The 27,613-nt window shown below is 47.0% G+C and overlaps 1 protein-coding gene across 1 annotated transcript in view; it reads right to left on the bottom strand.

Annotated features, from left to right (window-relative positions):
* The window catches only part of UBE2E2 (ubiquitin conjugating enzyme E2 E2), a 511,995-nt gene that overhangs the window by 35,409 nt on the left and 448,973 nt on the right, over positions 1 to 27,613 (bottom strand). Inside the window, exon 5 of the mRNA XM_063922208.1 lies at positions 19,438 to 19,585. Coding sequence (XP_063778278.1) covers positions 19,438 to 19,585 — 148 coding nt within the window. The remainder of the gene's footprint in view (positions 1 to 19,437; positions 19,586 to 27,613) is intronic.

The raw sequence follows: 27,613 nt of genomic DNA, 5'->3' as shown, positions 1-27,613 counted from the left end.
TCCAAAAGTGAGCTGACCAGACAGGGTGTCTCTCTGGCTGATGTAATCACCTTACTTACAATATGTATTGTATTCCAATGTTGTAAGATCCTAAGACACAGAGGTCACACACACCCCTGCAATATGAAGCTTCTGGAGGTATAAGTAGAGCTACCCAGAGAGCTGTAGGGAGATTCTTTGACCCTAGGCTAAGAAGTAATGTTCTGCCAGGGATCTGCTGTGGAACCCATTATATTGGATTTATCTAGGACTTTGTATTGCTAGAAGAGACTCTCCGCCACCAGACTAAGAGGTAATATTCTGTCAGGAGATTGTGGTGGGAATGGTCATGTGGAATTGGATTGCAGAAGTGTGCTGAGCTATTTAGAACCCATTCTGTTTAATAAACCACTGTTGGTTTTTCATCTACCACTGTGCCCGAGTAATTTGGAACCTGGTATCTTCACATGCACCAAATCCAGCAGTCTTCTGCCACCTGACACTTATTCCAGTGTCATCTGCTGATGTAGCTGTGTTTATTTACCCTGTACTTGTCCTATATTGTCTTCAACTGTAAGTTGCTGTTTTCCTGTTTTGATTATTTGTTCATGTACTCTGTAATTGGGCGCTGCAGAACCCTTGTGGCGCTATATAAAGGATAATAATAATAATAATACTGCCCCTGTAGCTGTCCTACTTAGTAAATATGTATATACAGTGCCTTGCTAAAGTATTCACCCCCCCTTGGCTTTTTACCTATTTTGTTATATTACAACCTGTAAATGAATTTTTTTTTAATCTGAATTTTATGTGATAGATATGCACAAAATAGTCTAATTTGGTGAAGTGTAATGAGAACATTTCATATAAAAAATAATTTTCATAAATAAAAATTTTAAAATTGGCATGTGCATATGTATTCACCCTCATTTGCTATGAAGCCCCTCAAAAGTTCTGGTGCAACCAATTACCTTCAGAAGTTACAATTAGTGAAATGAAGTCCACCTGCATGCAATCTAAGTGTCACATGATCTGTCAGTATAAACACACTTTATCTGAAAGGCCCCAGAGGCTGCAACACCACTAAACAAGAGGCATCACACCATGAAGACCAAGGAGCTCTCCAAACAAGTCAGGGACAAAGTTGTTGAGAAGTACAAGTCAGGGTTGGGTTATAAAAAAATTGCCAAATCTTTGATGATCCCCAGGAGCACCATCAAATCCATCATCTTCAAATGGAAAGAACATGGTACCACAACAAACCTGCCAAGAGAGGGCTGGCCACCAAAACTCAAAGACTGGACAATTAGGGCATTAATCAGAGAGGCAGCACAGAGACCAAAGGTAACCCAGAAGGAGCTGCAGAGTTCCACAGCAGAGACTGGTGTATCTGTGCATGTGACCACAATAAGCCGTACACTCCATAGAGCTGGGCTTTATGGAAGAGTGGCCAGAAAAAAGCCATTACTTAGTGTTAAAAGTAAGAAGGCACCAGGGACGTGCAGTCAGGGGTGGCAGTGCCTTCCCTGTCATTAATGAGTAAAATAATACAAGGAAGATACTTATGACACATATTCTGTCTCATAAGTATCTTCGTTATATTATTCTATTAATTTTAAGACATTTAAATAGTTTAGGAGGCACTAATAACAGTGCCTCCCGTTGACAATGGGAATAAAGTGGGGGGCGGGGCCAAGCACTGGGCTCTAAAAGCCCATTGAAAAAAGAGGAGAAAGCAGCACTAGTATAAGTGCCTCGTTGACAGGGCCAGATTTGATTGGACAGCGGATCCACGGTTGGATTCGCTGGTCCAATCACCCATACGCTGTGGCATCAGTGCTCACCCTCCCTCTCCTCACATTCCGACGTGGTTACCTCCTCCATTACCCCCGCCGGGATGTGAGGCGCCCGCTTCCTGCTCATCCACACCGCATGTTCGGAGCCTTCCGCCTCCCCCTCCTGTGTCGCTCTCTCCCCGCACCGGCCCGATGCTTACAAGAGCCGCTGGCAAGCCATGGACCTGCTCCCTCCGCCGGCAAGACAACGAGCAGCTGGAGGCCGGAAGCTGCACCTTTATCCGAGGTGTCTCGCTCTCTCTTTTTTTCTCTCTCTCTGTTTTTTCTTTTTTCTCTCTCTCCCCTACAGGTACCCCTATTGGATTCTACTGGACAAGTGGACGTGATTCTCGGTGTGGGATGTAGGTAAGTAATCTCTCACTCTCATTTTTACAGGTACCCCTATTGGATTCTACTGGACAAGTGGACGTGATTCTCGGCGTGGGATGTAGGTAAGTATGTGTGAGTGAAGAAGTGTGTTTTAATAAATTTTTACTTTCAAGGTGTGTGTGTTGTGTTTTTATTTGGGTATTTTTGTTGTTGCAGAACTACAGGTACCAGCGGGCCCGTTATTTCCCTGCATGCTGGTACTTGTGGTTCTCAAAGTACCAGGATGCGGGGGAGGCTTGCTGGGCCTTGTAGTTCCACAACAAAAAACAATATCTTTTTTTTACACACTTATGGCTATTAGCCCGGCACCCACCACCCAGGGGTGCTGGGGACAGCCTCGGTCTTCACCCCTGGACCTTGGGTGCCCGGTGCTGGTTGTCTAAATACGGGGAATCACTGTCCAATTTTCCCCCAGTATTTAAAAACCAGGACCTGCTCAAAGAGCCCGAAGCTGGTTATACTTAGGAGGGGGGACCCCACACATTTTTTTATTTTATTTTAACCCATTCACACTCTTTTCCACAGATATGCATGCACAGATCTCACTGATCTGTGCATGACTATCACAACACGACAGCAAAAAGCAGGTCTATTTGAGAGCTCCATTTTTTTACGAATTCCATGCTTTCCCGGCAGTGTTTGGCTATTGTCGGCAGTGATTGAGAATGCAAATTCTTAGTAAATTACCGAGTTCTATTAAATAACAGCCGTGTTTGACCGATGGTCTATTGATTCGTATTTGTGTGGTCAGCAGTGTATCTCAATACGAATAGCCCCAACACTGCCGAGATTTGTGTTTAGTAAAGTCCCGAGTTCACACTTAGAAAGAAAAAGCCAACTTGAATGAAATCGGGACCTTAGTAAATATACCCCAGTGAGTCCAGTCTGACCAGAGGGGGAGAGGGGCCACGATTCCCCGCTTCTCCCCTCTTCGCTCACTCTCTCTCTCCCGACCCCGGATTCCTGTTCAGGCTGCTCTGGTCACCGATGATCCCCGCAGTTCTAGGCCCAGGTCCATGTAAGTAAATACCAATATAATTGTCATTCACTGACTGTTCCCATCACCCTTTACTTCTCTCTTTTACAGTCTCACCCGCTGCTACTGCTGTTACCCTTTTCCTGGCATCACCCGCTCCCTGTCACCCACTACAGCCACCCTTTCCCTGGCATCACCCTCTCCCTGACACCCACTACAGCCACCCTTTCCCCAGCGTCACCCTCTCCCTGGCATCAACCACTGCTGCCACCCTCTACCTGGCATCACCCACTACTGTCACCCCCTCCCTGGCATCACCCACTGCTGTGACCCACCCCGTCACCCTCACCCTGCTGTCACCACCTCCCTGGCATCACCCACTGCTGCCAACCTCTCCCTGGCATCACCCACTGCGGTCACCCTCTCCCTGGCATCACCCTCCCCGTCACCGTCTCCCTGGCATTACCCACTGCTGTCACCCTCTCCCTGGCGTCATGCTCTTCCTGGTATCACGCTTTTCCTGTCACCCTCTCCCTGGTGTCACCCACTGCTGGCTATTTTGTTGTCAAGGACTTCTATTAACTTAATAGCACCGCATCCACGGTACTATTAAGTTAATGGAAGCCCTGGACAACAAAACTGCAATCATATCCTCCTCCCACTCCCTCCCCAGTCCCAAACACATTTTTTTTTCTATAAAAAATAAGAATTTACTTACCGATAATTCTATTTCTCATAGTCTGTAGTGGATGCTGGGAACTCCGAAAGGACCATGGGGAATAGCGGCTCCGCAGGAGACTGGGCACAAAAGTAAAAGCTTTAGGACTACCTGGTGTGCACTGGCTCTTCCCCCTATGACCCTCCTCCAAGCCTCAGTTAGGATACTGTGCCCGGACGAGCGTACACAATAAGGAAGGATTTTGAATCCCGGGTAAGACTCATACCAGCCACACCAATCACACCGTACAACTTGTGATCTGAACCCAGTTAACAGCATGATAACACAGGAGCCTCTGAAAAGATGGCTCACAACAATAATAACCCGATTTTTGTAACAATAACTATGTACAAGTATTGCAGACAATCCGCACTTGGGATGGGCGCCCAGCATCCACTACGGACTATGAGAAATAGAATTATCGGTAAGTAAATTCTTATTTTCTCTGACGTCCTAGTGGATGCTGGGAACTCCGAAAGGACCATGGGGATTATACCAAAGCTCCCAAACGGGCGGGAGAGTGCGGATGACTCTGCAGCACCGAATGAGAGAACTCCAGGTCCTCCTCAGCCAGGGTATCAAATTTGTAGAATTTAGCAAACGTGTTTGCCCCTGACCAAGTAGCTGCTCGGCAAAGTTGTAAAGCCGAGACCCCTCGGGCAGCCGCCCAAGATGAGCCCACTTTCCTTGTGGAATGGGCTTTTACAGATTTTGGCTGTGGCAGGCCTGCCACAGAATGTGCAAGCTGAATTGTACTACAAATCCAACGAGCAATAGTCTGCTTAGAAGCAGGAGCACCCAGCTTGTTGGGTGCATACAGGATAAACAGCGAGTCAGATTTTCGGACTACAGCCGTCCTGGAAACATATATTTTCAGGGCCCTGACTACGTCCAGCAACTTGGAGTCCTCCAAGTCCCTAGTAGCCGCAGGTACCACAATAGGCTGGTTTAAGTGAAACGCTGAAACCACCTTAGGGAGAAATTGAGGACGAGTCCTCAATTCTGCCCTGTCCGTATGAAAAATTAGGTAAGGGCTTTTATAGGATAAAGCCGCCAATTCTGAGACACGCCTGGCTGAAGCCAGGGCTAACAGCATTACCACTTTCCATGTGAGATATTTTAAGTCCACAGTGGTGAGTGGTTCAAACCAATGTGATTTTAGGAACCCCAAAACTACATTGAGATCCCAAGGTGCCACTGGAGGCACAAAAGGAGGCTGTATATGCAGTACCCCCTTGACAAACGTCTGAACTTCAGGAACTGAAGCTAGTTCTTTCTGGAAGAAAATCGACAGGGCCGAAATTTGAACCTTAATGGACCCTAATTTTAGGCCCATAGACAGTCCTGTTTGCAGGAAATGCAGGAAACGACCCAGTTGAAATTCCTCTGTAGGGGCCTTCCTGGCCTCACACCACGCAACATATTTACGCCAAATACGGTGATAATGTTGGACAGTTACATCCTTCCTGGCTTTGATCAGGGTAGGGATGACTTCATCCGGAATGCCTTTTTCCTTCAGGATCCGGCGTTCAACCGCCATGCCGTCAAACGCAGCCGCGGTAAGTCTTGGAACAGACAGGGTCCCTGCTGAAGCAGGTCCTTTCTTAGAGGTAGAGGCCACGGGTCCTCCGTGAGCATCTCTTGAAGTTCCAGGTACCAAGTCCTTCTTGGCCAATCCGGAGCCACGAGTATAGTCCTTACTCCTCTCCTTCTTATGATTCTCAGTACTTTGGGTATGAGAGGCAGAGGAGGGAACACATACACTGACTGGTACACCCACGGTGTTACCAGAGCGTCCACAGCTATTGCCTGAGGGTCCCTTGACCTGGCGCAATATCTGTCTAGTTTTTTGTTGAGGCGGGACGCCATCATGTCCACCTTTGGTTTTTCCCAACGGTTCACAATCATGTGGAAGACTTCTGGGTGAAGTCCCCACTCCCCCGGGTGGAGGTCGTGTCTGCTGAGGAAGTCTGCTTCCCAGTTGTCCACTCCCGGAATGAATACTGCTGACAGTGCTATCACATGATTTTCCGCCCAGCGAAGAATCCTTGCAACTTCTGCCATTGCCCTCCTGCTTCTTGTGCCGCCCTGTCTGTTTACGTGGGCAACTGCCGTGATGTTGTCCGACTGGATCAACACCGGCTGACCCTGAAGCAGAGGCCTTGCTTGACTTAGGGCATTGTAAATGGCCCTTAGTTCCAGGATATTTATGTGAAATGACGTCTCCATGCTTGACCACAAGCCCTGGAAATTTCTTCCCTGTGTGACTGCTCCCCAGCCTCTCAGGCTGGCATCCGTGGTCACCAGGACCCAGTCCTGAATGCCGAATCTGCGGCCCTCTAGAAGATGAGCACTCTGCAACCACCACAGGAGAGACACCCTTGTCCTTGGAGACAGGGTTATCCGCTGATGCATCTGAAGATGCGATCCGGACCATTTGTCCAGCAGATCCCACTGAAAAGTTCTTGCGTGGAATCTGCCGAATGGAATCGCTTCGTAAGAAGCCACCATTTTTCCCAGGACCATTGTGCATTGATGCACTGACACTTGGCCTGGTTTTAGGAGGTTCCTGACTAGCTCGGATAACTCCCTGGCTTTCTCCTCCGGGAGAAACACCTTTTTCTGGACTGTGTCCAGAATCATCCCTAGGAACAGCAGACGTGTCGTCGGAATCAGCTGCGATTTTGGAATATTTAGAATCCACCCGTGCTGTCGTAGTACTACTTGAGATAGTGCTACTCCGACCTCTAACTGTTCCCTGGACCTTGCCCTTATCAGGAGATCGTCCAATTAAGGGATAATTAAGACGCCTTTTCTTCGAAGAAGAATCATCATTTCGGCCATTATCTTGGTAAAGACCCGGGGTGCCGTGGACAATCCAAACGGCAGCGTCTGAAACTGATAGTGACAGTTCTGTACCACAAACCTGAGGTACCCTTGGTGAGAAGGGCAAATTGGGACATGGAGGTAAGCATCCTTGATGTCCAGAGACACCATATAGTCCCCTTCTTTCAGGCTCGCTATCACTGCTCTGAGTGATTCCATCTTGAATTTGAACCTTTGTATGTAAGTGTTCAAGGATTTCAGATTTAAAATAGGTCTCACCGAGCCGTCCGGCTTCGGTACCACAAACAGCGTGGAATAATACCCCTTTCCCTGTTGTAGGAGGGGTACCTTGATTATCACCTGCTGGGAATACAGCTTGTGAATGGCTTCCAATACCGCCTCCCTGTCGGAGGGAGACGTTGGTAAAGCAGACTTCAGGAACCGGCGAGGGGGAGACGTCTCGAATTCCAATTTGTACCCCTGAGATACTACCTGCAGGATCCAGGGGTCAACTTGCGAGTGAGCCCACTGCGCGCTGAAATTCTTGAGACGGGCCCCCACCGTGCCTGAGTCCGCTTGTAAGGCCCCAGCGTCATGCTGAGGACTTAGCAGAAGCGGGGGAGGGCTTCTGTTCCTGGGAAGAGGCTGCCTGCTGCAGTCTTTTTCCCCTTCCTCTGCCCCGGGGCAGATATGAGTGGCCTTTTGCCCGCTTGCCCTTATGGGGACGAAAGGACTGAGCCTGAAAAGACGGTGTCTTTTTCTGCTGAGAGGTGACCTGGGGTAAAAAGGTGGATTTCCCAGCCGTTGCCGTGGCCACCAGGTCTGATAGACCGACCCCAAATAACTCCTCCCCTTTATACGGCAATACTTCCATATGCCGTTTGGAATCCGCATCACCTGACCACTGTCGCGTCCATAACCCTCTTCTGGCAGAAATGGACAGCGCACTTACTCTTGATGCCAGAGTGCAAATATCCCTCTGTGCATCTCGCATATATAGAAATGCATCCTTTAAATGCTCTATAGTCAATAATATACTGTCCCTGTCCAGGGTATCAATATTTTCAGTCAGGGAATCCGACCAAGCCACCCCAGCACTGCACATCCAGGCTGAGGCGATTGCTGGTCGCAGTATAATACCAGTATGTGTGTATATACTTTTTAGGATATTTTCCAGCTTCCTATCAGCTGGTTCCTTGAGGGCGGCCGTATCAGGAGACGGTAACGCCACTTGTTTTGATAAGCGTGTGAACGCCTTATCTACCCTAGGGGGTGTTTCCCAACGCGCCCTAACCTCTGGCGGGAAAGGGTATAATGCCAATAATTTTTTAGAAATTAGCAGTTTTTTATCGGGGGAAACCCACGCTTCATCACACACCTCATTTAATTCATCTGATTCAGGAAAAACTACGGGTAGTTTTTTCACACCCCACATAATACCCTTTTTTGTGGTACTTGTAGTATCAGAAATGTTCAAAACCTCCTTCATTGCCGTGATCATGTAACGTGTGGCCCTACTGGAAAATACGTTTGTTTCCTCACCGTCGACACTGGAGTCAGTGTCCGTGTCTGGGTCTGTGTCGACCATCTGAGGTAACGGGCGCTTTAGAGCCCCTGACGGTGTTTGAGACGCCTGTACAGGTAATAACTGATTTGCCGGCTGTCTCATGTCGCCAACAGTCTTTTGTAAAGTGCTGACGCTATCACGTAATTCCTTCCATAAGACCATCCAGTCAGGTGTCGACTCCCTAGGGGGTGACATCACTATTACAGGCAATTGCTCCGCCTCCATACCATTTTCCTCCTCATACATGTCGACACAACGTACCGACACACAGCACACACACAGGGAATGCTCTGATAGAGGACAGGACCCCACTAGCCCTTTGGGGAGACAGAGGGAGAGTTTGCCAGCACACACCAGAGCGCTATATATATACAGGGATAACCTTATATAAGTGTTTTTCCCTTATATAGCTGCTGTATTGATTTATCTGCCAAATTAGTGCCCCCCCTCTCTTGTTTTACCCTGTTTCTGTAGTGCAGGACTGCAGGGGAGAGTCAGGGAGACGTCCTTCCAGCGGAGCTGTGAGGGAAAATGGCGCTTGTGTGCTGAGGAGATAGGCTCCGCCCCCTTCTCGGCGGCCTTTCTCCCGCTTTTTTAAGGAAAAACTGGCAGGGGTTAAATGCATCCATATAGCCCAGGAGCTATATGTGATGTATTTTTTGCCATCTAAGGTGTTTTTATTGCGTCTCAGGGCGCCCCCCCCCAGCGCCCTGCACCCTCAGTGACCGGAGTGTGAAGTGTGCTGAGAGCAATGGCGCACAGCTGCGGTGCTGTGCGCTACCTTATTGAAGACAGGACGTCTTCTGCCGCCGATTTCCCGGACCTCTTCTGTCTTCTGGCTCTGTAAGAGGGCCGGCGGCGCGGCTCTGGGACCCATCCATGGCTGGGCCTGTGATCGTCCCTCTGGAGCTATTGTCCAGTAGCCTAAGAAGCCCAATCCACTCTGCACGCAGGTGAGTTCGCTTCTTCTCCCCTTAGTCCCTCGGTGCAGTGAACCTGTTGCCAGCAGGATTCACTGAAAATAAAAAACCTATACTTAAACTTTTTCACTAAGCAGCTCAGGAGAGCCACCTAGTGTGCACCCTTCTCGTTCGGGCACAAAAATCTAACTGAGGCTTGGAGGAGGGTCATAGGGGGAGGAGCCAGTGCACACCAGGTAGTCCTAAAGCTTTTACTTTTGTGCCCAGTCTCCTGCGGAGCCGCTATTCCCCATGGTCCTTTCGGAGTTCCCAGCATCCACTAGGACGTCAGAGAAATGTACAATATATCACAAGTATGATGAGCAGGCAGGCAGCGGGCAATGGCGGCATCGGACTGAGATGTAAATTAGTGGCAGAGGGCTGGGTCAGTTGATGGTGGGCGAGTTTGTAAGCCATTGGCGATGGCAGCGGGCATCGGCTCAGGGGCAATAGCGGGCATTGGCTCGGCGGCGGTAGGGGTCATCGGCAGGATGCGGCGGACATTATGGCTGCAGTGCCTCACCAGCCACTGACCTCACCGCACGCCACTGGAAGGCACGTTTTGAGTTTGCCAAAAGGCATGTGGACGACTCCCCAAATGTATGGAGGAGGGGGCTTTGGTCAGATGAGACTAAAATTGAACTTTTCGGCCACTAAGGAAAACACTATGTCTGGCGCAAACCCAACACATCCCCCATCACCCCAAGAACACCATCGCCACAGTGAAACATGGTGGTGGCAGCAGCATCATGCTGTGGGGATGTTTTTCAGCAGCAGGGACTGGGAAACCTTTTTGAGTTGAGGGAAAGATTGATGGTGCTAAATACAGGGATATTCTTGAGCAAAACCTGATTCAGTCTGCCTGTGATTTGAGACTGGGACGGAGGTTCACCTTTCAGCAGGAAAATGACCCAAAGCATACTGCTAAAGCAGGGATGGAGAACCTTCTGTCCTCCAGCTGTTGTTGAACTACACATCCCAGCATGCCCTGCAACAGTTTTAGCATGGCCAAATGGCAAAACTGTAGCAAGGCATGCTGGTATGTGTAGTTCAACAACAGCTGGAGGACCGAAGGTTCCCCATCCCTGTGCTAAAGCAACACTCGAGTGATTTAAGGGGAAACATTTAAATGTGTTGGAATGGCCTAGTCAAAGCCCAGATCTCAATCCAATTGAGACTTTGTGGTCAGACTTGAAGATTGCTGTTCACAAGCGGAAACCATCCAACATGAAGGAGCTGGAGCAGTTTTGCCTTGAGGATAAAAATCCCAGTGGCAAGATATGGCAAGCTCATAGACTTATCCAAAGTGACTTGCAGCTGTAATTGCCACAAAACGTGGCTCTACAAAGTACCGAATTTAGGGGAATGAATAGTTATGCACGCTGAAGTTTTCTGTTATTTTGTCCTACTGTATTTGCGGTTTGCTTAACATAAAAAAAAAAAAAAACATCTTCAAAGTTGTAGCCATGTTCTGTGAATGAAATGATGCAAACCTTCAAACAAACCATTTTAATTCCAGATTGTGAGGCACCCAAAACATGAAAAATGCAAAGAGGGGGGAGGGGGAAGGGGGGGGGGGGGGGGTGTGTGCGTGTGAATACTTTAACAAGGCACTGTATGTATAATAATGAAAAATAAAAAAAGTCATAATTAGTCGATTTCTTTTATTATTCTATTGAATTAGCTTTTATCAAGTGAGCGCTTATAACCATTCAATAAAAAATAAAATTAGTAGCGGGGGGGGGGGGGGTCACCCCCTTCCCTAAATCTGCCGCTGTCTATAGTGCTCAAGTCTCAACTGCACACCTACACAGGACTTCCATTTATTAGAGTTCTCTGCTTATGCTTTCCTGCCTGTGGAGTATTCTCAGAGGTAGATGACTCAGCAGCCATATTTGAAAATTCCAGTATCCCATGGCAACGTATTTACAGGACACTATGTTCCACATCTACACTTGGCCTCTTAGAAGTGCCTCTTGCCAGGGGTGTAATGAGGGTGGCTCCAGTGGAGGGCGGGCTCCAGGCGCCGAAAAAGTTAGAGGGCGTGCTGCTGCCTGCCACTCTCCCTTTTCTGCTTTTTCTGCCCTAGCTGCTACAGCACCTCTTTCTGCCCTAACTTCTGCAGAACCTCTCTCTGCCCCGGCTGCTGTAGCACTTCTCTCTACATTGATGCTGCAGCACCTCACTCTGCCCCAGCTGCTGTTGCAGCACCTCTCTCTGCAGCAGCTGTTGCAGCACCTCTTTCTGTCCCGGCTGCTGCAGCACCTCTCTCCGCTTTGGCTGTTGCAGCACTTATCCTTTCATTTATGCTGCAGCGCCTCTCTCTGCTCCAGCTGCAGCACCTCACTCTCTCTCTCTCAGGCTGCGGTGACACAACTCTCTGCCCCTCAGGCTGCTCTCGCTGCCTCTCAGGCTGCTGTGGTGCAGCTCTCTCTGCCCCTCATGCAGTTCTGGGACATTATTTTCATTGAAGCATAGTGGGATTTATCAAGTCTGGGATGGCAGTTCTAGGGTAATATTTTCATTGGGGGATTATCAAATCGGGGACAATTTTGGTGCTTTATTGTCATTAAAAGTTTGGGGTGTGTTCGGGTCTGTGGGGGGCACATTTGGGACATTATTTTCATTGAGGCATTAGGAGATTATCAGATCGGGGGGGGGGGGGGGGCAGTTTTGGGACATTATTTATATTCAGAGACTGTGGGGGTTATCAGGTCTGTCGGGTGGGGGGGGGGGGGGGGTCACATTTGGGGCTTTATTTCATTGAGGAATTGGGGGGTTGTGAGGTCAGGTCAGTCGGGGCATATGTATATATATATATATACACATATATAGTGTTTTTAATTTGTTTGTATTAAACAAGTAATTTGTTAAATACAGCTACTTCCATAGTGGCTCTACCATGGTGTAATGTGTATAAGGTGCCCAACCATAGTGTAATGTGAATAATGGACACTAATGTGCAGTGTAATAATGTGAATCGGTACTACTCTGTGGCCATGCACCTTCCAAATGAAACCATTAATTATTTATTAATACCACTTATTTATATAGAGCATACATATTCCGCAGCACTTTAAAGAGAATATTTCACCATTCACATCAGTCTCTGCCCCATGGGAGCTTACAATCTATATTCCTTTCCATACACACACACACACACACACACACACACACACACACACACACACACACACACACACACACACTAGGGATAATCTTTTTGGGAATTAATTAACCTACCAGTACAGTATATTTTTGTATTGTGGGAAGAAACCGGAGGAAATCTACGCAAGCATGTATACAAACTCCGAGGTGGGAATCAAACCCATTACCTCACTGCTGTGAAGCAGTAATGCTAACCATTACACTGTCCTTACTGATATGCCCCTATACCGATCCTGCCTGGCCCGCTGTGCCCCACCAGAGTGCAATGACAAGTGGCCCGACATGCCGGTTGTCATTGCACTGCTCTCAGAAGCGGCGCCGCTGAGGAAATCCTGGTTACGTCACAGGGTCAGCTGACCGGGATTTCCTCTGTTATCATGCGCTGGGCGGCACGGGGGGCGGGCACTGCAGTGAGCAGGAGCGGCGGCCGAGAAGCGGCGGCCAGTGAGGAGAGAAAGCGGCGGGCAGCGAGCGGGAGCAGGAGAGGCCACATCAGCAGTGACTCCGGCCGGCAGCAGCGCAGATCATCGGACAGCAGGGATGGTCTGCCACTGTGACAAACAGGTAAACCCCCTGTCCAGCCAGCCCCTGGATCACTGCTTAAGCTGCCATATAGGTTTAGGGGAGGGGAGGGAGGGGAGTTAAAAACTGCAATATGGGTTTAGGGGAGGGGGGGGAGAAGGGGGGTAGGGACTGTCTGCTGTAATGTGTAAAAACGGGGGCCCTGTCTGCCGTAATGTGTAAAAACAGGGGCGCTGTCTGCCGTAATGTGTAAAATCGGGGGCGCTGTCTGCCGTAATGTGTAAAATCGGGGGCGCTGTCTGCCGTAATGTGTAAAAACGGGGGCGCTGTCTGCCGTAATGTGTAAAAACGGGGGCGCTGTCTGCCGTAATGTGTAAAAACGGGGGCGCTGTCTGCCGTAATGTGTAAAAACGGGGGCGCTGTCTGCCGTAATGTATAAAAACGGGGGCGCTGTCTGCCGTAATGTATAAAAACGGGGGCGGTCTGCCGTAATGTATAAAAACGGGGGCGCTGTCTGTCGTAATGTGTAAAAAGGGCACACTGTCTGCCATAATGTGTAAAAAGGGGGACGCTGTCTGCCATAATGTGTAAAAAGGGGGACGCTGTCTGCCGTAATGTGTAAAAAGGGCACGCTGTCTGCCGTAATGTGTAAAAAGGGATCTCTTTTTGAGTATTTTGTGTGTGGCCCTCGAATATTCGCTGGAAGTGTTATGCGGCCCCCAGCTGAAATAATTGCCCACCCCTGCCCTATACTGTTGTTGCAAGCCTTCGGCACGCATTGACCCTACTTTAAACATGAAACTTTCGCCCTGTGCTCCACAAGGACTAGAACTGGCCCTATAACAAATTTAGGATTTTAAATACTGTTTCTTTTCAAATGTAACATGCCACTACATAATGGCTAGGGCCCCTAATTCAGTACGGGGGAGGGGAGCGCAAAAACATACCCTTGCTCTGGGCACCATGGCGCCTACCTATAACTCTGAATCTGGCTACGTTTAGGTCCTTTGTTATTCCCATGAGGCATGGGTAGTGGTATTGCTGTAGTATCTGGGGGTTGATTGTTATAATCTGTGGTGTGTGGTGGACAGGTAATGCTGGAGTGTGGGTTGGTATTTTTTTTGCTGTAGTGTAGATGACTGGTGGTAGTAATGCAGTAGTGTGAGGGGGACGTTGCTGTGGTGATATTGCTATAATGTGTGTGTGTAGGAGTGAAAAGTGTTGGTATTTCTGTAGTGCGAGGGAATTATTTCTATTGCTGTAGTGTATGTGGGTTGAGAGGTACTGATATAATGCGGGGGACGTGCTGTAATGTGGGGGAGGGGTGTTCTTGCTGTGGTGTTGATATTGCATTAATCTGGAGAGTGAATTACTACGGTGTAGGGCAGCCATTTTCAACAGGTGTGCCGCCACCGCTGCCCGCCAGAGATGCCTGCCGCCGCCCGCACACAGAACCGCCGCAGCCGCCAGGCCCCGGCGCTGCCGCCCGCACACAAAACCGCCGCGCAGATCTACCTGTGAACGCCGGTAAGCGCAGCACTTCCACATCAGCCGGCCCGCACCGCACATCGCGTTCTCCCCGCCTGCAGTGCACACACACTCTCTGCTGCCTTGTCCCAGCGCTCCTCACTTTACAATGTGGGTATGTGTGTATGATTACTATGTGGGGGCAGGTGTGTGGAATGACAATGGGGAGAATTATGTATAATTACTATGGGTGGGACAGGTGTAAGGAATTACAATGGGGGCATGTGTGTGGCTTGACTATGGGGGGGGGGCAGGTGTGTGGAATTAGAATGGGGCATGTATGTATAATTACTATGGGGGACAAGTGTGTGGCATTAATATAAATCTGTTCTATTACTGCGGGAACAAAAAAAACGATGGTGTGCCATGGCAATTTAAAAATTTTGTTTAGTGTGCCACGAATTTAAAAAGGTTGAAAATCACTGGTGTAGGGGATAGTGGTAGGATATTCTGGTAACAGAAGGACTGTCTCTCAACTGTCTACCCTGTCCTAGGACTGTATGTAGAGGAAATTGCCTAATACTATCTATAGCAGTGATCGCCAACCCGTCGTTTGCGAGCTGCCGGTAGCTCGCCTAAGTATTTTGAGTAGCTCGCAAGCGGACGGGCTTGGCAAATCACTGGCACTCCTCCCCTCATTTTCACTATGATGCCGTCAGCCAATCAGAGCTCGCGGACCGGCAGCGGTGGCACCTTAGTGGCTGCCGGACCGCGAGCTTTGATTGGCTCACTTACCAGCACCATATTTCAAATGCCCGCAACCGCGCCACCACCGCCGGAGACTCTGCCACCCCGCCTCTCCCCGGAGTCCGGACTGCACAGGAGAGGCGCGCGCTGCGCTGTTCTCCCCTTCCGTCCCTACAGGAGGAGCAGCACCGGCGCCAGCAGTGGTGAGGACTGCGGGGGGCACTGTATCTGGCATTGGGGCACTGTGGGGGCACTATCTGGTACTGTATCTGGCACTGTGGGGGCATTGTATATGGCACTGTGGGGGCACTGTATCTGGCATTGGGGCACTGTATCTGGCACTCTGGGGGCACTATCTGGTACTGTATCTGGTACTGTGGGGGCATTGTATCTGTCACTGGGGCACTGTATCTGGCACTCTGGGGGCACCGTATGTGGCACTGTGGGGGCACCGTATGTGGCACTGTGGGGGCACAGTTTGTGGCACTGTGGGGGCACCGTTTCTGGCACTGTGGGGGGCATTGTATCTGGCACTGTGGGGGGCACTGTATCAGACACTGCTGGGGGCATTATTTGTGTATCAGACACTGCTGGGGGCATTATTTGTGTATCTGGCACTGCTGGGTGGTATTATTTGTGTATCTGGCACTGTTGGGTGGCATTATTTGTATATCTGGCACTGCTGGGTGGCATTATTGTGTGTCTGGCACTGCTGGGTGGCATTATTGTGTGTCTGGCACTGCTGGGGGGCATTATTTGTGTATCTGGCACTGCTGGGTGGCATTATTTGTGTATCTGGCACTGCTGAAGGGCATTATTTGTGTGTCTGGCACTGCTGAGGGGCATTATTTGTTATTTGTGTATCTGGCACTGTGGGGGCATTATTTGTGTATCTGGCACTGCTGGGTGGCATTATTTGTGTATCTGGCACTGCTGGGTGGCATTATTTGTATATCTGGCACTGCTGGGTGGCATTATTTGTGTGTTTTTGCACTAATGAGGGGCATTATTTATGTGTCTGGCACTGCTGGGAGGCATGTGTGTCTGGCACTGCTGGGGGGCATGTGTGTCTGGCACTGCTGAAGGGCATTTATTTGTGTGTCTGGCACTGCTGAGGGGCATTATTTGTGTGTCTGGCACTGCTGGGGGGCATTATTTGTGTATCTGGCACTGATGAAGGGCATTATTTGTGTATCTGGCACTGCTGAAGGGCATTATTTGTGTGTCTGGCACTGCTGAAGGGCATTATTTGTGTGTCTGGCACTGCTGAAGGGCATTATTTGTGTGCCTGGCACTGCTGGGGGGCATTATTTGTGTGTCTGGCACTGCTGAGGGGCATTATTGGTGTATCTGGCACTACGCGGGGGGGGGATACTTGTAATTGTGAGGCCACACCCACTTTCGCAGGATGCGTGCGCATTGGGGGTAGCTCTTTCTGAGGTTTTACTTTCCGAAAGTAGCTCACACCCCAATTAAGGTTGGAGACCACTGATCTATAGCAATAACTTGCGTGTTGTGTGAATTATGGTAGCATGCATTATTTTCAACAGTTCTACTATGGGAGCAGTTTAACACAGATAAACGTAATATCAATTTATATATAACAAAAACGTAATATCAATTTATATATAACAAAAACGTAATATTAATTTATATATAACACCACTTCTTGGGACTAGTTCAACAGCTGAAATCAGTCTAGCACACTGGACAGACATGTGTTTCTCCAATACTGTTCCAAAGTTTTACTGATATAATCCAGCTGTACCCAAACATATTCTATAATCAACATTCATGTTTGCAGTCATTGCAATACACTTTTTAGCATTATTCTATTTTGTCTTACTGGAAACATTGCCAACTTGGCAGATATCACTTATTTGTCTATTCATAATCAGTTTGTAAAATGGAGAGCAACGCATTCTGCATGCAGCAAAACAAAAGCATCAGCTTCATTTGGACGTCCATATAAAAGAGAGAGAAAGCAATTAGATCAGATAAAGCAAGGCAGTATTCATATGATAATAGCACTGTCTGAGTACAATGTTTCACAGCTCCACTATCTGTAAGAGGTCATTGCATGCATGTCATCTATGCTTGGATTTAACGACCAAACCCCATCTGACTGATATTGTGTTCGAACACAAGGGCTTGAGGCAAATAAACATGTCATGAAATACATTTAGGAGAGTACTTCAAATCCTTTGTACAGGTATGAATGAAATTGATAAAATGTATTCTGTCCATGGCCACACTAGAGAGTTTCCAAAGATAACAATAAAAAACATATTTAATACATATCTCCTGAGAGTATTAGATCATATTACTTCAATATAATTATGTATGTTCATATCCAGGGAGACGAGTTATTCAGTGTTCATTCTGTCCAGTTAATCTTCAGCAACATCAGTAACATGGAGCGGTGTTATTTTAATTAATGTTCCTTCTAATTGAAATTATCTGTTTCACAAACAGTTAAACCTTAGCACTCTCCTGCAGCAAAGCGTACAAATACTATACACAATTTTAAGTTTAAAGGTGATCTGTCTGAAATAATTATCTGCTGAATAAATGGATTCCTTTAATTTCTGCAGGGCTCTCCCCCGTCTGCCTGCGGCTCTACCTCGTCTCCCCTCCCGCATCTCTATTCGACTTTGTTAAAAGTCGAATTTAGATGTCATTGAATAGCCCGGGTCAGATCCATTCCAACAAATGAATGTCGGAATGGATCCGAATTCAATTGAATATACCCCTTGGACTGTATACAGTAATTATCTATTAGATAGGAAAAAAACCATCTGACTTTTCAAACAACTGAATATCAGAATGGAGTGGTGTGGTAACAAAATGGCACTACATAGAACACATTTAATCCAGAAATAATATAAAATACATGACATACATTAAAATAGGGATAGGTGTCCCATCAAAATTTTGGTACAAGTTGGTATTTATACAAGCAAGGAGTCCTACCGGAAATATTGAAAGGGAGCTGCAGGTCATGATGGAGTGCAGAGTAGTCCGGAGTTTTCCAAGTACAAACCCTGACTTATGTATTGTACATGACCCTGCCTTATTTTAAAACAGAGATCTCTCACCTTTCCAACCTTGTGCTTGCTGTGTTGTGCCCTGTCAAATCTTTGATGCAGAATTCCCGAGTCTGGGTAACTTATTCAGTTTGGAACTTTAGTATGATGAAAGTATCATCTGAATCATGTGTGAGCTATGCAACTTTGGGTGATCTTTAACCAGCAGATGGTGAGCTACTGTAAGGCTGCAGTAAGTGGTTTTTCATTATACTGGTTTGAAAAGTAACAAACTGGAAAATCCTAAACACATGACATTCTGTGCTGCTAGAGCCGCTGCCCTTCTGACACAACATACAGAGACTTGCTGAAGACACACGATAGCTGAAATTTAAATCAATGGGCTTGATTGGAGTTGAATGCAAATCGGTAGCAATTGCTCCCAATTGTAAACATGGATATAAATGTGTGTATTTGCCCATAAGCAGACATCTATGCACCTTTGCCTGCACTCCAAGTTTGGTACTCATCACCATCAAGGTACGCTCGATATACTTGGCACATATGATACTAGGCCCAGGCGTATTTATGCTTCCATACAACTCTCAATAACCTCGGAATTTTATCTACTCTCTCAGAACTATTCCTATTGTTCTTTAGAATGCCGAGTTAGAGCCCAGTTTCACCCCTTCAGTCAAAAGCGGAGATCTGCAGGAAATGTGTACGCTGTAACATTGCCCACACTTGCACACGTTTGGTTCTGGAGCACGCGCAGTTCATAAACACAAATAGACGCGCATCCAACTTATCATCATCATCATCATCAGGCTCAATGATTTCTGTTTGGATACCACAGTCTCCAACTAAATATCACCAATGCATATAATGCTTACCCACAGCTCTATTACCACCTGGAAAAGTGTTTTTCCTACAGTATATGGCCCCTTGCCATAGCTGGAGCCCTAAGTCTAATGCACTTAGGGGCCCCTACATTTCTCTGACAACCACAGGGAAAAAACAAGCACAGGCAGCAGTTCCCAGACCTTTTGCTAGGGGGAGGATGCACATTAGGAAACACGTTTCATCAATTATAATCTTAAACCTAAGCCTACTCCTGTTTTAAACTAATATTAGGTACGTATATGCAACATATACGATTGGACACGGAACATTTGATGTTTGTCTTATAAAGTTTGTTTTCAGTGAAGCACTTGAGCACCAACATGTACTGCAAATGTATCTTGGTGTGATCCTTACCAGGGTTGCAATCTGTGAGCAGTGAGCAGATGGAGAGGAGTACTTTAGAAATGGTTAGTGCCGGGCTCCAGTTATCTTTCAGGATATCGAGGCAGATCACTCCTTGGCTGTTAATGTTGCAGTGGTAAATCCTTGTTCGAAATGTCACCTAGAAAATATGGAAAGTCTGTTATTTGTTGCCAGTAACATTTATATCAGCTTTCTTTTGCTGAAAGACGACTTGTACAACACTTGAGTTATTAGAAAAATTGTTTTGAAACATATACTGAAACAATATTCCAGGCATTTTACTCAGAGATTACCAGCTTCAGAAATCACTTCAGCTTAATTCATAGCATTTGTTTCTCTTGAATTTTTTTTTTATGTGCATTTAAACATCTAGGGGACTATTTATCAATACCAATTGCGGTATATACCCCAAAACACAAGTTTTCGGTCGATACCTGCAAATATTAAGTATCCTCCAAAAGTACTATTGAGTGACCGCAAAGCATTCTGAAGTTTGGCAGCGGCCACTTTGTAGCCTATGGGCTATATAGCCAAATATTACTGGTTGATGTTCCTTCACTGGCAATGGCTGCTGCACATGCCTGGCCAGCTGACTGCGCATGTGCAGTAGTGCTCAGGAGTCCTCTCAGAGGAGTGAAGAAACCGCTAATGCAGACACTTTATCCCAAACACATACCAGGGATGGGCTTCTTTCGGAGCCCCTGTCCCTGTGGGTGTGCTTTAATGCTTGAGAATTTTGTTTGCTGGTTCGGGGGCAAAATACAGTTACACCAAAAGTAAATAATCTACCGGACAGGGCAATACATATGGGTATATATAATGCAAGGGACGGAAGGCATGAAAACATAGGCTCTTTATCGTTATTCCAGTATCATTTATTGTAAAATGACTTCTGTGGGCAATAACTGTTCTAGATTTTCTTTTCTTATAATGCGGAGGTATTTTATATCACTGCAAACCCTTTACCCTGTAGGTGGCAATAACAAAACAAAATAGCATTTGCATCAAATAAATTAATTCCTTATTTTCACTTTTATTGAAGTTTTAATGAAATCTTGCAGGTGATCTGTGCCTAGGACTTAACCCATTGTACCTAATGTGTACCAGCTGCCTACACACAGCAGAGAGAGCAATTAGTACCAAAAATTATTTGCACGCAGCTTTCTCTAAATACTAGTAATATCAATCAGAGTAAATGGGAAACTATTTATAATCACTGCTTACTGTACTTCCTGTTTATTATTCTGTAATTGCTCAGTAAAATTTAGATGCAGAAATTATTTTTCCTAGAAGATTTATAAGATTGTGAACAAACAGATTTTGCTTAATTAACTTAAAGATAAATGTGAAAAAAATGAATTACAATAGTGCCGCTAGTGGCCAAGCTAAAGTGCATTTAGAATTCTTGCTTGGAATTGCTAAACTAAATGTTATTAAACAAATTAATTATCAGACATCAGCGAAGCTTTGTTTTAGTCAGGAAAATTTGCTCCTTTAAATATACAGAAGAAAATCTAATAAAAAACTAAAGTGCTGTAACCTATAGCAACCAAACCACTTCTGTAATATATATATATATTTATATATTTTAGCAGCATTTACAAAACTAATACTAATTTGTGATTGGTTGTAAGTCATTGCAATTTTTGGAAAAGTAATTAGTGCACTACATTTAAAAATTCCAGGTCCGGATCTAGACCTTGTGGCGCCCAGGGAGAAAGTTTCCTTTGGCGGCTGGCGCCTCCCCGACAGCTAATACAGGGATAGTGCGTGCCATAGGCGCGCATCAAAAAATGAGGGCATAGCTTCATGGGGAAGGGGCGTGGTCACAGTTATGCCCCCTGTAGCTCTGCCCTCAGTAGTTGTGCTCCCAATACTGTGCCCTGTGTAGCTGTGCCCTCAGTAGTTGTGCCCCCAGTACTGTGCCCACTGTAGCTGTGCCATCAGTAGTTGTGCCCCCTGTAGCTGTGCTGTTAGTAGCACCACTTACCAAAATAAATAAGGAGATTTATGGTAGACTTACTATTGTTAAATCTCTTTCTGCGAGGTACACTGGGAATAACATCGGGGTGTAGAGTTGGATCTTGATCCGAGGCACCAACAGGCAAAAGCTTTGACTGTTCCCAGGATGCACTGCACCGCCGCCTCTATAGCCCCGCCTCCAGGCACTGGAGCTCAGTTTCGTTAACCAGTTCAATGCAGTAGCAGGTAAAAGAGCCGGTAGATGTTAGTCACATAGACCCACATTCTCATGACAGGAGAAGGGACTAGCAGCTAATGCCATACAAACCCAAAGAAGCTAAGTGCGTCAGCGTGGGCACCCTGTGGAATCCAGTGTACCTCGCAGAAAGAGATATAACAATGGTAAGTCTACCCATAAATCTCCTTTTCTGCAGCGGGGTACACTGGTATTCCACAGGGAATAACATCTGGGATGTCCTAAAGCAGTTCCTCATGGGAGGGGACGCACTGTAGCGGGCACAAGAACCTGGCGTCCAAAGGAAGCATCCTGGGAGGTGAAAATATCAAAGGCACAGAACCTGATGAAAGTGTTCACTGAGGACCACGTAGCCGCCTTGCACAATTGTTCTGCGGACATGCCACGGTGGGCCACCCAAGAAGGTCCAACAGACCGAGTACAATGGGCTTTGATAGCAGCAGGAGCTGGGAGCTCAGCTTGTGCATAGGCTTGTGCATTCACCATTCTAATCCATCTGGCTAAGGTTTGCTTATTTGCAGGACAGCCACGTTTGTGAAAACCAAAAAGTATAAAAAGGGAATCTGACCTCATGATAGAGGCAGTCCTTTCCACATAAATACGGAGATCCCGTATAACATCCAAAGACCTTTCTTTGGAGGACAAACCAGAAGAGATGAAGGCCGGAACCACAATCTCCTGGTTAAGGTGAAAAGATGATACCACCTTAGGCAAATAACCTGGGTGAGTTCGAAGAACTGCCCTGTCACGGTGAAAAATCAGAAAGGGTGGATGACAGGATAAACAGGATCCACCTTGAAAAAGACCCAGCAGGATTGAAACGGCGTTGGTGCCAAGGACAGCATCCCCTTTTTTTATTACACAGCCCTACAGACTTTCCTTTTTAAGTCGGTAAAGGTATGTTTTGGTTCCGATTCATGATATAGTCCGGACCTGTATTTTGATTCGGATACCTTTTATCATACCTGATCCATATTAACATCGTACAAGGCTTGTGTAAAAGATTACAATGTTTTTAATGTATGTCACTTTGGAATAAACACAGTTTTTTGCAAGTGGAACCTTTGAAAGATACCTTTGTGTGTGGACCCAAGTATGCTGACATGTGAGTGGGGTACGCCATATTTGGTAGAAATGATCAATTCATCTGCACTATAAAGATACCTTTACATGAACATTTAAGAGTGTTTAGAAGTGAGTTTCGATACGCTGCAATATACTCAATTCTCATATGTGGTGGTGAGACTCTATTCTGCCGAACTTCATCTGAAAGAAAGAAAAGTCACCAGGGCTCTATTTCGGGACACACATTAAGAGATTTGTGTGTGAATTACTACACATATTTTTTTAATCTTTTCCTTTATATGACCCTTCTCGAGTGTTGGACTCTGGCATAAAGAATTTGGAAGATATTCCTTCCTATAAAAGGAACAAGTGACATATAATTATTCGTTTTTTCATCATCCTGTGTTTTCATATGTTCATGTCGCCTTTTACCCCTTATTTGTTTCTTGACAGGACAAAGTGCCTAAGTCCGACACTCTCCTAGCAGAGGCAATAGCCAACAGAAACACGACCTTAAGCGTAAGGGATTTAAGGTCCGCAGACTCAAGAGGTTCAAATGGAGACTCTTGCAGGGCATTTAAGATGACAGACAGATCCCATGGAGCCACAGGAGAGACATAGGGAGGCTGAATCCGTAGAACACCCTGGGTGAAAGTGTGAACGTCAGGAAGAGATGCAATTTTTCTCTGAAACCACACTGAAAAGGCAAAGATATGAACCTTGAGGGAGGCCAGACGAAGGCCCAAGTCTAGGTCTTGTTGTCGAAAAGCCAAAAGTCTGGAAGTTTTGAAAGTATATGCATTATAATTCTTAGCAGCAAACCATGTGAAGTAAGAATTCCAGACCCTATAAAAAATCCGAGCTGAAGCTGGTTTACGGGCTTTCAACATAGTCTGAATGACTGTCTCAGAGAATCCTTTTGCGTTCAGGAGTGATGCTTCAAGAGCCAAGCCATCAAAGCTAGTCTGGACAGGTCTGGGTAAACACAAGGGCCCTGAACAAGGAAGTCTGGGCGTTGATGAAGTAGAAGACGACGCTTGATCGATAGACCCTGCAGTTCTGAGAACCAATGCCGTCTGGGCCACGCTGGAGCGACTAAAAGTAGTATTCCTCCTTCTTGCTTGAACTTCCTTATTACCCTGGGCATGAGTGATACTGGAGGGAACAAGTATGGCAGCCGAAAGTTAAATGGAATTGCCAGTGCGTCCACGAACGCTGCTTGATGATCCCTTGTCCTTGCTCCGAAGACCGGAACCTTGTGATTGTGTCGAGACGCCATCAGGTCTACATCTGATAGGCCCCACTTGTCCACTAGGAGTTGAAATACTTAGGGATGAAGACTCCACTCTCCAGCGTGCACGCCCTGACGACTGAGGAAGTCTGCTTCCCAGTTGAGGATTCCCGGAATGAACACTGCCGATATGGCACCATTGCCATGCGGTTTCAAGTGACGCCTTGATAATTTATGTGCGCCACTGTGGTGTCGTTGTCTGAGTGCACTTGAACAGGCCAGTTCTGTACCAGAGCATGACCAGTGTCAACGCATTGAACACTGCCCGCAATTCCAGAATGTATATTGGGAGGAGTGATTCCTCCCTGGTCCACCGACCCTGGAGAAAGTGTTGCTCCAACACCGCACCCCAACCTCGCAGACTGGCATACGTTGTCAGGAGGACCCAGTTGGAGATCCAGAAGGGACAGCCCCTGCTCAACTGTCGGTCCTGTTGCCACCAGCTCAGTGACAGATGAACCTCAAGGAGATCATTTGTGACCTGATTCGATGAGGCAGGCCGTCTCATTTGGAAAGGATTAACCTCTGCAGAGGGTGGGAATGAAATTGAGCATACTCTAGCATGTCAAAAGCCGACACCATGAGGCCTAGTACTTGCATCGCCGAGTGTATCGACAATCTCTGGCGAGAGAGGAAGCATCTGATCTAGTCCTGAAGTTTCAGGACCTTCTCCGAAGACAGAAACAGTCTTTGGCTGTGTGTGCCCAGCAGCGCCCCCAGGTGCACCATGCTCCGAGCAGGGGCCAGCGAGGACTTTTTCCAATTGATGAGCCACTGTGGGCTTGAAGGAATTGGACCAACATCTCCAGTTGACTGAGGAGGATATCTTGGGAGTTCACCAGAATCAGCAAGTAGTCCAGAGACGGCAGGATCCTGATTCCCTGACGACGGAGGAAAGCCGTCCTCATGGCAATTACGTTGGTGAAAATCCAAGGTCAGTCCAAATGGCAGAGCCTGGAATTGAAAATGAAGATTGCCAATAGCAAACCACAGATATTGCTGATGCGAAATGGCAATAGCTATTTGCAGGTAAGCATCCTGTATGTCCAGGGATACCATATAGTCCTTGGATTCCATGGCCAGCACAATAGAGCGCAGGGTTTCCATACAAAACTTGGACACTCTTAAAAACTTGTTCAATGATTTGAGGTAGAGGATAGGCCAGAAAGATCCATTTGGTTTCGGAACTAGAAACAGGGTCGAGTAGTATCCCCTGCCTCTCTGGGACAGAGGTACTGGCACTACAACTTCTGTTTCCAGGATGGATTGTACAACCAGGTGTAGAGCTTGCGCTTTCAACGGATCCGAAGACATAACCGTTGAACAGAACTAGCGAGGGGGACATCTCTTGAAAGAGATTGCATAACCGTAAGAGACAACTTCACGCACCCAGGCATCTGAAGTGGTCTTTAACCAGGACTGGGCGAACTGCAGAAATTGGCCTCCCACCCTGGGGTCCCCCAGGGGGAGGCCCACCCCATCATGTAGCAGGCTTGTCTTTTTTGGAAGCAGGCTGACGGGCGGCCCAGGATTGTTTAGATTTGGTCTTAGTGGTTTTGGAAGTACGAGCCTGTCTCAGGTATGCTTTACTTGGAGGCCGAAAGGAATGTTAAGTTGTACTCTTAGCCTTCTGAGTAGAAGAATTAGTATTTGGGAGAAACGCAGTCTTGGCCGTCGCCAAGTCAGTCGCAATCTTGTTCAGATCCTCCCAAATAGTATGTCTCTTTTGAAAGGAAGCACCTCCAAGGTCTTTTTAGAGTCCAGGTCCACTTTCCAGAACCTCAACCACAGAATCCGGCGAGCCAGGATAGACGTAGTAGAAGCCTTGGCCGCCATAACGCCTGCATCAGAGGCCGCCTCCTGAATATAGTGAGAGGCTGTGGTAATATACAACAGATATTGTCTGGCAGTGTCAGGAAAATCCTCAGTTGCCTGAACCCATGCTTCAATTCCTTTTGCCGCCCAAGAGGCCGCCAGAGTGGGTCTATGTAAAGCACCGGTAAGAGTACAAATAGACTTCAGGCATCCCTCCACACGCTTATCTGTCGGTTCCTTCAGTGAGGTGACAGTGGTGACAGGCAGAGCAGATGACACCACAAGACGGGCGACATGAGAGTCCACCGGCAGTGGAGTTTCCCACTTGTTACTCAGCTCCGCAGGGATTGGAAAACGAGCTAGCATCTTTTTAGACAGGGAAAATTTATTTCCTGGAGATGACCAAGATTCCTGACGTATGTCTATTAAAAGGTCAGAATGTGGTAAAACTACTTTAGCAACCTTCTGACGCTTAAGCTGTAACAGGAGGCTCAATGTCATCATCAATCTTGAGAATCAGCTTGATAGCCTCCACAAGGTCAGGAACATCAACCTGGGTTGTAGATTCCTCATCAGAAGCAACTTTATCAGTGTCTGACGGATCAGTATATTCCCCATCCTCATCGGAAGAATTATCCTAAATATTAGTGGATTGTGAGGAAGAAACGGCCCTTTTAGATGACCTATAGGCCCCAGAGGGGCGTGGGGTGGACTTTTGTCTAACCAAAGTCTGATTTAATTGCTATAACTGGGTAGACATAGTATCCACCCAATATGTGGCTGTAATGGCACGGGAGGCCCCACAGGGGTACGACGTGTTACAAGCTAAGTCAGCATATTTGAAAAAGCTGCCCAAGGTGGGTCCTGATTGGTCACAGGTGCCGCAGAGCTTGAACCAGCAGCTAACACTTCCCCCACTGGTGAATCCGTAATGACAGCACTGCATGGTTCTGAAGCGTCCGCGGATGTCCCGCCCTGTGTAGCGGACATTGGGGGTCCTTCCGACCTGATCGCACGCTAGCTATTTTTTGCAGCACTGCAATCAGGTAAAAACTCAGCAAAACTGTGCATGCGTTTGCACCGCAATGCGCAGGTGCGTCGTATGGGTACAAAGCGGATTGGGGCTGGGCGATAGATTTAGCAAAGATTCCATTCGCGCAGCCGATTGCGAGGAGATTGACAAGAAGAGGGCGTTTATGGGTGTCAACTGACCGTTTTCTGGGAGTGTTTGGGAAAATGCAGGCGTGTCCAGGCGTTTGCAGGGCGGGTATCTGACGTCAATTCCGGGATCTTCGTCGCTGCAATCATTGCACAGAATAAGTAACTACAGTGCTGGTCTTGTATTGCACAAAATGTTTTTTGTACCACTCAGCTGCAGTGTTCGCACACTTCCAAACCGAAAATACACTCCCCCGTGGGCGGCGACTATGCGTTTGCACGGCTGCTAAAAGTAGCTAGCGAGCAATCAACTCTGAATGACCCCCATAGTGACAGCAAAACGTGTGATACACAAGAAAGGAATCCACACAGCTATAGGCACACACAGTCACAGGTACAATGCAGGAATTATTACATATAAACAATAAAACTGCACTGTACTAGTAAATTACATAGAAGTATGTATGTATATAGATATAACAATGCACAGTAAACACTAGATGTATATCACAGAATACTTGTACTAAATATTCAGATAGCAGTACACTTGCTCTTACCTAACATTGTCTAAAATGATATGTAGAATACTTAAGTGTCTGTAAATGCACAGCGCTGATGAT

The sequence above is a fragment of the Pseudophryne corroboree genome, chromosome 5, assembly GCF_028390025.1.
Source record: "Pseudophryne corroboree isolate aPseCor3 chromosome 5, aPseCor3.hap2, whole genome shotgun sequence".
Taxonomy (NCBI): domain Eukaryota; kingdom Metazoa; phylum Chordata; class Amphibia; order Anura; family Myobatrachidae; genus Pseudophryne; species Pseudophryne corroboree.
The sequence above is the reverse complement of the archived record's forward strand: the minus strand, read 5'-3'. Positions and strand labels throughout refer to the sequence as shown.